The 12,103-nt window shown below is 39.4% G+C and overlaps 1 protein-coding gene across 3 annotated transcripts in view; it reads right to left on the minus strand.

The window, feature by feature from the left end:
* Window positions 1-1,429: 1,429 nt before the first annotated feature.
* Window positions 1,430-12,103, minus strand: part of LOC117204500 (serine/threonine-protein phosphatase 4 regulatory subunit 1-like) — a 147,213-nt gene continuing 136,539 nt past the window's right edge. For all 3 annotated transcript variants that reach the window (XM_033441957.1, XM_033441959.1, XM_033441956.1), the window contains 8 exons: window positions 10,605-10,747; window positions 10,227-10,364; window positions 6,090-6,260; window positions 5,567-5,850; window positions 5,160-5,346; window positions 4,062-4,895; window positions 3,692-3,962; window positions 1,430-3,602 (listed from right to left, as the gene is read on the minus strand). In XM_033441957.1, coding sequence (XP_033297848.1) covers window positions 3,439-3,602; window positions 3,692-3,962; window positions 4,062-4,895; window positions 5,160-5,346; window positions 5,567-5,850; window positions 6,090-6,260; window positions 10,227-10,364; window positions 10,605-10,747 — 2,192 coding nt within the window. In that variant the 3' untranslated portion in view covers window positions 1,430-3,438. The remainder of the gene's footprint in view (window positions 3,603-3,691; window positions 3,963-4,061; window positions 4,896-5,159; window positions 5,347-5,566; window positions 5,851-6,089; window positions 6,261-10,226; window positions 10,365-10,604; window positions 10,748-12,103) is intronic.

The following is a 12,103-nucleotide window of genomic DNA, read 5'->3' on the forward strand; positions in this document are numbered from 1 at the left end:
CATCAACACTGTTGTGTAACAAATCACATGATGTATATTTTTTCCGTTTCATTACCAAATACACAATATATTATATAGAATATCTTAAACAAAACTTCTTTTCTTCATACGTATTCACAAGTACCGAGTTTTCGTTGCTTAAGCGAAGATCGTTTTTCTTTTTACTGTATCTCAATCATTATGTTTTCGCAAAGAGTCAATTACGACGCAATATTTCACTTTTGCTTTTTTCTTTAATTTAAAACATCACAAAATATTAGCGACGGTGGATAAAATATTGGGGTTACTCACAAATATCTAGTGGTACCATTCTATAACAGTTGTTTCGCAAATGTACAATCACATAATTCATCGGATCACATTGTATTCTTTTGTCTACGGTCCACACGTATTTTCTTTTTTACACTCGTTAAACCTCCTATTGTACATATCCTTTATTCAACAACCTCTCATTTCTCCTCGTTCATATTTTGTTGCTTATAACCTAGTATTATCGTGTAAATCGTATAAACATGATTTCCTTTTCGTGGTATTTAATATACAAATCGCTAAAAAGTTTCTAAATGTAAGGCTCTGGAAACATTTTTCGTGTAAATCGTAATCCCTTAATTTAAGTTGGGGAGAAGGAACGGGTTAACAAAAATCCTTACTGTATGTCGGAGAGGTGGAACGGGTTAACAAAAATCTGTGTTTACAATATTTACGTATCTACAATGAGATGATATACATTCACCTACGTGATCACGCGTAGGCAAAGATCACAGTAACTGTCATCCCGGTTGCACCAAATCGGTAAGTTATGAGTCGTGAAATTGACGCAACACGGAACGGTCGTAAGCACAGTTTTTCACGTCTAATCAGGCACCACCGTGTCTAGAGGCGCACATCGCGGTCTTATAGACTAAAATTTGCAGATTGTTGTTCAGAATAATTTTGTTGTAGCATCGTAGAGCTATCTTTGATTGCGAATATAGAGTGCAGAATATTCCACATAACCTCACCACAAATAGCTTCGTAAACGATCCATTGCATACCTCGTTCCTTTTTTCGTTACACACCGTATCTCCACGAAACGATTCAATGATATATACAAAATACAAGCAATTTGAATCGAATGAACTCCAATACGATTTACCACTTCGCGATAATCAGAGGATCTAATATAAATTTCTTCTCTTTTTTTTCCTTCTTGCTCTTGACAGTCTAGAAGTTCTCACATTCCATTTCTTCAACGTAAGAGTATTTACTAATGAATAGAGTTTACGAATCATAGCACGAAAACTTGAGTCATCCAACCGGTATAAAATTACAAAGTAAATTCCTCTGATCGCAGGAATTATTTCGGAATAATTTTTAGTTTGATAAGCGAAAATTAATATTGGAGAAAAGGCGATAACAATGATTGCGAGGCTGAAGAAAACGTGCTATGACTGTTTACTAAAGAACAAGAGGTCCCGCCTTTATTCGATATCTCTAATAATTAATATTCGGTTTGTCCAAGAGACCGCTTACAAATACAAATTGATCACAATGGTAATCACATACATACACGCGAGTACTAAATCACGCATATACTGCCACGCGAATGTATTAGGACATTTGTTCATTTTTAATGAACCTGTGGTAGAGTATTATTTATATAAGAGTATTAAAAATTGAAAAATTTAATTATTTAAGGAACTTAACTATATTATTTAAGGAACTTATATAATTAAAAGTATATGCGGTGTGCCTACGCTGTATTATGTTACGTGTGGACGGTTTCTAAAACTTTCTTCTTTCATTTATAGTGAAAAAAATTCTTCAGATATACAAATATTTAGAATCATTATCCAACGTGATAAAATTTCGGGTAACAGCATAGGACACTATCTGTCTGTAAAAAGACCTGGGAGGTCCAGAAAACATATATACAAAGCTTTATTGAAAGCTTAAGAGAAATAAAAGTAACAGCCTCCGAAACGATTGAGGAAATAAATACAATTAAGAATGAAACAATTTCAATGGCAATAGTAAAAAAAGCGATTTGTAGAGGTCGGTATCTGCGATTTTGGCAGTGAAAAAATTATTATTAAGGATAAAACGTAACCCGCTCCTTTATGATAGTGACAATAATTTCTTCAGGAATATGGACCTTGATAAGAATGAACTACAGGTGAAATTAACAGCATTCTGTCTGTCGTGGCCGCTGCGATGAAATATGCACCTTAAACTACTTGTATCGATTTTCAGATAGGGAAACAATTCCATAGCGATAAACCGTTATAATTTCAGAGATGGTGTTTCTAACATTAATAATAAAGAAGAGATGCCAGTCGCTATTGGCATAAACTAAGTACCAGAAAAGTCGACACTGCAAGATTGATTCTGATGAGTCTACAATTGAAATGGTTGAATTCAAATGGAGAGATTGTACGTATAGGAAACAACAGGAGAATCGTTAAAAACAAATTATATTTTAAAAAAGATCCTGCACATTAGTGCCTTTCGGATACCGAATATTTGTGCATGTTAAGGATCGTATACATTTTTTTAAAATATGTGAAAATCACTTACAGGAAAGTTCTAATGTGTAAATAATAGAATGGTCACCAATCTCCTGATTTGAACCCCATAGAAAAATTATGAGATCATTCAGATAAAATCCGAATAAAATATCCCAAATTGGAAGAATATTTATAGGAACATTTCGAAATGGAATGGAATAATATTAGGCCTGAAACAATAAAAAATATTAGTAACCAAGCTACTAAGCTTGTAGATGCAGTTACAAAAGCACTCGATGGATAGATGGATAGATAACAATCATATTTTTATCATGATTGATGAAAAATTTAATAAATTTTTGTTAAAATATATTCTCTAATACGGTACAAAATGGAATACATAAAATTTAGTAAAATTCAGTAATGATTTCATAACTTTGTACAGATATTTCTTACAATTAAACAAATGTCCTAGCACTCAGCGGCAGTGTACGTTCACTTCCTTTTAAACATGCACACACACTCTTATATAACTGCGTAATGTCTTTTGACCATTGATACTTATAATCTGTCTTAGTCTAAAGGGGCGCGGAAATTGTCGGTCCCTTGGTCGTAACGACAACGCTAAGTTGCACTTTTTTCCTATGTTGACTGCACTAAACGGTACAAGTCTTGTTTCTTTGTTTAAAACTTGAGCTCATTTTTACATCGTAGATACACCAACTTATTCTTTAAAGAAACCCTTGCATCTCGTATTCTCTATCGGTATAACGAAATTCTTATCTCTTCCATCCAATTAATTTTCTTCTTACATTTACAAAGATAATTCACGTATGGAAGAACATTCGTACGAAATTTCTTTTATCCCATTTCCTTTCTTGGCAGTCCGGTATAAAATTGATTCGTATGGCAGGAAATAATTACAACTTGATTCTCACGAAATCTGAGTTCGTTAAAATATGTCCCACGGCTGTTTAGTTTTCGGTGGCAACAGCATATCTGATGGGACGTTTTCCTCGCCGCCGGCTATAACTCGAACGTCCCTATCCGGATCTAATCTCATTTCTCTCAGCCTATTCTCTACTTCTTCCGCCTGCTTCACTCCCAACCATTCTGCTAAAAATCGAAACACCCGTTTATTGAATATGAATTCGAAGTTCTCTCGTAACGTAATTATCCGAAGAAGATTACAAATAAATACTTACATCCCATAGGAATAACGTTCTTTGACAAAGTCCTCGCCACAACTAGTCTCACGTTTGGTACTTTGTCGGAAGATATTTGCAACAAAGTAGGTAACATTTCTTGCGAGAATTTATACCCGCTAATGGCGTTTTTCGAAATCAGGTTGGCGCACACGAAGGCAAACATCTGTCTTCTAACCCAATTCCTTGTGAAAACGAGACACTTGAGCTTTCGAAATAGCCCTTTTTCAAGGCGTCTGTCGTTAGAAAGATGTGCTACTATTTGTGTCACCTGTACAGATACGACAAAGCAAAGACATAAGACAAATATTATAGAGCAGCGTTAGGCTAGACAATTTACGTAGTATATAGAAAGTATATAAAATCGTACCAAAGAGAGAGCAACGTGTCTCACAGCAGCGTATTTGTCGCGTAGTAGATCGATAGCTAGTTCCACGATAAACCGGGTAACGTCTACAGGATCAAACAGATTCACAATGTCCAACAACTGAGTGGCTAGTTCCTCTCGAAATCTCCAGTTCCACTCGTTATCGGTGGTGAGGAATTCCCTCAGTTTTGGTAAATACTGGAGCCGAACGGCAGGCTTGAGTATCTTCAAAAACGTCGCTAAATGCTTGAGTATACCTATTCTGACCTCATCCAGATCTTTGATAAATCCATCATAGATCGGTACGAGATCAGCGATAGTGAGTTCTTCTCCTAGAATTATGGCGATTTCGTGAATACTGGAGGCTAACGTGCGCCTCACTTTCCATTGATTAGCGCTTGCCAAAGACTGATAAGCTTGCTTCAGGTATGGCCAATTTTCTCTTCCTAACGTGAGTACAACAGCGGGAAAACTAAATGCGCAATGATGAGGAATATCTCCGGGGCTCATGTCTCCGGAACATTGTTCCGGCTCAGCCATCGACAAGAACGAATCGATCAGATGCTGAGGAACGATCTCTTGATCGTTGAAATTCTTAATATCGTCTGCTGCGTATTTGTCTTCTTTTAGCGCAGCGTCTAACGACGACGCTTTACTGGACGCTGTAGTGCTGATCAACGGTTTCCGGTCTACATTGTTCTGCGCCGCGGATCTTCTGGCAGCTTCGACGAGCTCGTCGTCCAGTGGAAGGTCTGGCTCTACGTAGTAGTATAGAAACGAATTAAAGTTTTCCGTGTGGTCCAGCGTTTGGTCGTTCTTTAACTGTTTCCTTTGTATCTGAAAGAAATTTCACGAGATCATTTTTTATGTGTATCTTAAAAAAAAAAAAAAAAAAAACTATGTACTGGTTGTATTTCATAGTCGAACGAACAAGGGGCGACTATCTGAAGCACGTTTTAAGAATACACAATCCCGTTTATGACTCGTTACCATTGTAACTGGAGAGCGAAATCGAATCACGTTAATGGCTATTTTCAAGGAAATAGAAAGGCAAATGAGCTCGCGAACCGCGTCGTTTCGTTACTTACGGACGTGTCGTACCTTCGACTTATAAGCTCTCATTGTGGAGATATCCTCCTGCGACTCGTCCTCGTCGTCCTCTAAAATTGGTTTTTGTATTATCACAGACGAATTGAAGTTATCCTTAGAACTATGGTCCTCCATGTCGAGCGTGTGACTTCGTATCGCGCACTTAGTAGGAAATATTCCCTCGTACGAGTACCTTATACTGTAAAAACACGTCGTTGATCCGCGTTATTTCTTTTTTCTAGTTCGTAAGGGAAATGCGAGCGTGATAAACGAAGCGGGAGAGTCGACGAGAAAATAAAAGGAAGCAACGAGAGCACAGAATAAGAAGAACAGAGGGGAACAAATAAAACGGATATTACAACGCGAGTCTGTGAACAGAGTCGACCAAGTAGAAGGTAAAAACTTTCAGCTTTTTATACCTGAAACGATTATCTTGTTGGCTGGTAAACACTAGCTCGCCGTGTTGATTATAAGTTACTTCGGTAAACTGTTTCGCGAACGTGGATATGAATGGTCCTAAAATTTGAAAGGCAGACATTCGCACCCATTTCGACTCGTCGTTAAGATGCGTGGCCAGAAGCTCTGCCAATAGTAATCGACGATGCTGAAGGGTCATGCAGCATGAGACTGGCATCATAACGTCTACACACGCTTTCCGGACACCCCACACTTTATCGCTGCACAGGTCGACGAATATTGGAAACTGCGGGAGAAAGAAGAAATTAAAAGATCGAACAATTCTTATTTTTTCGTATGCTCAACAGCCTGAGACTTTGGAAAATTTCAATTTCATCGAAGAAATTATAAGTCTCTTTTTTAGGGGGAATTGCCATGCCATGCATTCTTTTCGATCGAATGAAATTGCAAATGAATTTAAAAAATAAAGTGTCAAGCGTTTGTTAGTTTCTACATGGAGGGAGAGGTTCGTGTGAAGAGACTTACCAATTTCCGAAAAAGAGTTTTCCTGCCGACAGCGGCGCAAAGTTCCCCAAGGTGCGACGCGCAGAATTTCCTCGTATAGAATTCCTTGTCTTCGCAGAGGGCGATGTATCTGTCCAGAAAGATCTTTTCGGTCAGCTCTTTGCCAATGAGCGGTGCCATCTTGCACATGAGCTGCGATAATAATACACAAATACGATATATCTCTGGTGAATTTTCGGATTTTCGATGGCAAAGCAAACGTGATCCGATAGAAAACAAGTCGGTAACAAAGAAAATCAAAGGAAACAATGTACAAATACACACACGTGTATATGATTAATTAATTCAAAAGAAACATAAAATAAAGGAAAACGTGTTTGCGACATCGTCTGCGTGGTTTAAGATCGCAGTGAACGGAGTCATAAACCGTACCGTTCCGCTCATCAAAGCTGGCTGTGATACGAGTCCAAGTCACCACATCACAACCACTCTGATAGGAGGAACAGTCGAACTCGCGCCTCTTAAATACCTGGAAAACAAAACAACAGGTACGATACATACATCAATAGCGTGGTAGATGCTGGCCGGTAGCTAGAGGATCAAACGTGTCCGAGACAACCGCGGAAGATCGATCGTTTCGCGACGATGCTCGAGTACCTCCTTTGGCGCCCGCATCTGCACGAATCAGAAGGTCATTGTGCAACGATCAAACGAATTAGAAAGAGGTGAATCATCCTATCGTCGTTCGACGATCGTGACCGCGTACGCGCATTGCGTTTTGTCCTACTTTATTTTTCTTTTCTGTTAAGCGTTAGCCTCATAGATTAAGATTATCAAGTATCTTTCTAGCAGTACGTCAAATCCTTGGATCGTACGTATCGTTAAATCTTTATCATCGTTCATTGTCGTTCTGTCTATTCAATTTTTACCACTTTCTATACACCACAGTGGCTACGAAAAGGTATTTGCACATAACTGAATTTAGTACTGTATTTATATACCGATCAATTAAGTATATTAACTTTTATACAATTTTATAATTTCTACATTTAGTAACATTTTATGAAAATGAAATGTGTAAAACAAACAAAACAAAAGAAACAAAACGTTTCAACGAATGATAAGTCTGTGCACAAAGTCCTTTTCTGTAGGCACTGTATATATATATATATATAATTATATTATTTACATTTAGTTAAAAAGCGGTAAAAGAAAAGAATTGAAGGTAAACGTAGTGTACGGCAATCATCGTGGATCACGAATAAGGAAGTCATCTGGAAATCGTCGTTCAATAAACGCGATCACGTCCTTCATGAATCCTGTGAACCCATGAGAGGAAGTCGACTATGAAAGAGTGCAAAGACTTTGCCGAAAGTGGAAACTACGCGCGAGGAGTCGATCTCCGTATCGGGACAGGCGATCGGAAATGTTTTTCTTTAAAATGGCTCGCGATGGAACGCTGTATTTCGCGGGAAAACGGCCACGCCACCCATAGAAGATGCTTCAAGGATGATCGAGAATGGATCTCTGCGAGCGTAAAGGTGAGACGACGTTTCCCTTGCTTTTACAGAAAACCAAGTTTTACCTCGATACGATAAAGGAAAATCGATACCGAGATCCACGCTAGAAGTTGTTGACTAACGGACGATCTTACATTTCCAATCATATTGAACATGAAAAAAACAGTCGATGAAACGCGTCGCCGCGCTCATCAAAGCTGGCTGTGATATGAACGCTTGCATCAGCATATCACAACCACTTTGTGAGCGACGCGTCCGCGCCATTTCTATCCTGCGAACCTTCCTAAGATCCTAAAAGCTGCGAGAAACAAGCTTCTATATGTCCTGTGTATGTAGTATTTTTATATATCTATAATTTCCTAGCACCGTTACGTTCAATACAGTTTGATAGGACGCTGCATCGAATAGAAGACACGACACGTTGCACGGAACGGCGATCCAAATCGTCAAATATGGCTGTGATATGACATTTCCAAAAGCAACACGCCACAACCAATTTGACGATTGGATCGCGTTGTTCTCCTTTTCTGTAGTTTTGCCCCTTCTGCGGTCACTTCTCGCCTCGTTCTTCGTCTTCTCGTGACGATCGTACGGCGAAAGAAGCTGCGGTCTCGATCGTAATCCAGAACAGTACTAGAGGAGCGAATGTATGCAACGTGAGACGGAAAAATGAGGGTAAAAATTAGAAGATCGTAAAAGTTACGCACGCACGTCGTTCATTCGCTATAACTTTAGGTGTCCATCGACGACGTGGCTGATTATTAATTAAGCGGGGGCACTAAGTGCACTCGTACAGCGCACACGAATATGCTCCCTGACGATCGATTCTGCGGGCCAAACTCAACAAAATGGCTGTGATATGACTCGAAACATTCCACAACCAATTTGATGTATCGGACCGCAAAAGGTATTTTCATTTCGGTGGCTGTGCTCGGGTACAGCGTTCGTGTTCCACCGTCTCTCTCTTCATGTCGATTTTCTCTCTTTCTCTCTCTTCGTACGTGTGTGTTCCTCTCTCGCGGATCGTTCGTTTTCGTCGTCCCTCAATTCCGCGAGATACAAACGACGCGTTCAGTTTTCCGTTTTCTCTCGTTCTCTCTGCTAATTATTTCTACGTTTCTCTTCCGTTTCTCCGCCCTTTTTTTTGGCTTTCCCCTCGCCCTTTACTTTTTCCCCTCGTTCGATTTTCTCCGTCGAATCGTGCGTCGTGGACGGACACGATTTTGCTCATCAAAGCTGGCTGTGATAGTCGAACTCTATGACAAACCAACTTTGATGGTAAAAGCATGTCCTCGTCGAAGAGGTGCCAGCTTGTTCTCGTAAACTCTTCTTTTTCTCGTCGATATCACCTGAAAATCGCTCGAAGAGCTCGCTAACTCTTCACTGATTCCTACTTTAAAATCGATCGTTATTCCTGTCATTCCGCGATAAATGACGAACTTATAGAAGCAAGTCGTTTGCTTTTTACAACTAATCGCGTGCCTACTCGAGTAATGAAATCACGTGTACAAAGGAGATGATTCCTCAACGAGAAACATCTTCTATGGAGAAGCCTCTGCAATGACATACGGTGCCTACTAAAGCGTTAGGGATCTCTCTGACAGAATCGATAAACGCTCAGTACGAAATGAAAAGCGTTAAAAATCCCAATTTCCCTCGCACGTATAGATCAGGTCTCGTTTGGTCGTTGGCGAACGTCGTAGTAGAACGAACGCCGGATGAAAGACAAGATAGTGAGACGCGATAGCGTGAGAACATCTCACTACCCATGTCTTTCAGGCGGAATCCGTTGGAACGAGGGCGGCGTAAGGTCCAACGACCATAAACACGACACAAACTCGATACACCTATTGCTCCGGATAGTCGGCGATACACTTGCTTGCATACGATGGAAGCGTGGTCGAGCCGAATGGATCAAGAATGCTAGACGCGAGAAACCCGTCTTGCCTTGTTTTTCACCACGCTGCCGTACTTTCAATGGACACACGTTTACCCTTGAGTAATTCTTTACATACGTATTCTTTAATTAAACGACGTCGACGATCGTGCTACGCTTCGTTTGAACGCATTAAAATGAGAAAACTCGTTAAACTACACCGGTGCCTGATAGAATGTTAAAATAGAACGGGTAAAGAAAGAACTGCACAATGATTCTGCGTAGGTTTCATTCCACTCGTTTTCTCAACGCGCGATTCCACCTCCAACACGCAATAATCGCGGGCTATGAACATTGCGACGAGACGAGAGATCACGATTTTTGTTAGAGTTTTCTAATTTGATCGTACGAATGGTTTGTCGAAAATGTCCGATCTAGCGCTTTCATTTTTCCACGCACGTCGAAGTGTTTGAAATCGTTCATTGAGTAATATATGATTAACTATTTTAAAAGGCACGAAAGAAAAATAAAACCGCAGTTTGCCGGATTATTTCGAAACGATAGGCGGGACATTTTAATCGAAGAGGACGTCGGTCATCACTATTGTCCTTCATAATATATTTCTTAAAAAATATCAATGGATATAACGTACCATGGATGTAACCATATTTAGGTGGTGTAGGTTACGGCAACAAATTTAAGATTTAAAAGAAAAAAAGGGAAAGAAAGAAATGAAAAAAAAAAAAAAACATAGAAACTTACGGAGATGCCAGAGTTAAGCAAATCGATGGACGTACAGAGGGTTTCTATAACGGGACACAGCTTGCCCTCTATCGTGGTGTTATCGATGAGACCCTTCTTCGTTAGCGTCAACACCGCTGTCTGGGCCATCATTCGTACCTGAGGCAATAAAAAAAAAAAAAAGAAAAAATAAAAACGAAAATTAGAATTCGTTAACGAGGCATTAAATTCTTTGCCGCCTGCGGAAAGGACACGATTTCCGCTAGGTTTCGAAAGAGAAGGAAGCGGTTATCGAAAAGTATTTCTGAATCGACGTAAATCATAAGAAGAAAAGATGCTTATCGATGGAAGGAAGCTTTGACGATCAACCGTGTAGAGAAACGTGATCAAAATATTCACCTGGTTGTCTTGATCTTGTAAGTATCTGATAATGATGTCGAGGAGATGATTGTGAAAAATATTGTCGAATAGGTGGGGAGTCTCGTGGCAGATCATCACCACGTGCGGTATGTGCTCCATCAGGTCCAGTCCAATTTGCGCATCTGAAATCAGAAATAATTTTTCATCGCTTAAATTTTATCCTTTTTATATTGCTTTTCGTATATTTATCTATTTTCAGTTTGTTTAAAAAACACTCTACAACGACCACCGTCCAGATCGAATTCTGGATCGTAAGTTGATTACGATTAACACGAATCGATTGCAGATTAAAGTGGGTAACTATGCTTTTTCAAATGTCATAGTCAAAGCATTCGTGCGATCGCTTATCTTACATAATTTTATCAATTTTTGTCTACTTTTTGTTTCGCGGAGTCGACCTATGTGGCGGATAAGCGACTCGAATAGCGATAATGTAATACAATCGTTAGTATAATCGTTTTTGTAAAACGGCAGAAGTAATTTGTTTGTGAAACAAACGTGATCCTCCGTCATCCTATTGAAAAGAATTCAACGGTGAACAGGCTGAGCAGACAAATGCAAATTTATTTTAATCGGCGCCGATACGATCGAATCGGCGATATTCGTTAGATTTCCCTCAAATAATTAATCACGGAATATTCAGGAATAGTGAATGGGATTTCTACGAATCTAACGTTATTTCTCCCGGGGAGGAATAAAAATTCCTATCGAAATAGAAAGAAGAAAAACACGTAGGAAAGAAAAGGGAGAAGGCCTGCGCTGTGATCCATCGATTCTTTGGACGAGGAAAGAACTGCCGGCGTTCTATGAAGGAATTCGATCGTTTCTTTGCAACTCACGATCGGCCGCTAACCGTCAGCCATTCGTGCGTCGAAAGCGAGAAAAACTGGAGGGAAAGGCAAGGAACCATTCTTCGGCGTTTTCTCGACCTTGGCCGTTTTTATTACCCCAATAGGCATTTTCAGGAAATACCTGAACGAAAAAGAAAGGCCTGGCACATATCAGCGTTATTGTTGATTAGGAAAACCTTCCCACATTCCCATTAACAATATGCTTCTGAAGAATGGAAATGTCCCGTTTGTTTATGAATGATCATCGGATTAGCTCGACTGGTCACGTACAACAAGTACAAATTACGTCGCCCGAGTATCTTGCAAGTAGCGTTTGATGGAATGTTTACGGAAATATATATTGTATGTTTCAAATTTTGAATACAGGCATATTCTAAGGATACTCAATGTACAATTTCAAACATTCTAGAAAGATATAAAAAATAAATAGAGAAGGAGAGAAAGTACATACCACCATGTTTGTTTTACGTATTAGTCAGCATCGTCAAATACTTGGCTTCTTGCGACGCCATTATCACAAATCGACTTCAATTGCACTCTCGAAGCGTTAAAATTTCACCAAGCCCCTTCCACGTTTAAAAACACAGGGGAAAATAATAGGAAACTGTTAAAACCAAATTATCTTCG

The sequence above is a fragment of the Bombus bifarius genome, unplaced genomic scaffold (genome assembly GCF_011952205.1).
Source record: "Bombus bifarius isolate JDL3187 unplaced genomic scaffold, Bbif_JDL3187 scf7180000007978, whole genome shotgun sequence".
In the NCBI taxonomy this organism is placed as follows: Eukaryota; Metazoa; Arthropoda; class Insecta; order Hymenoptera; family Apidae; genus Bombus; species Bombus bifarius.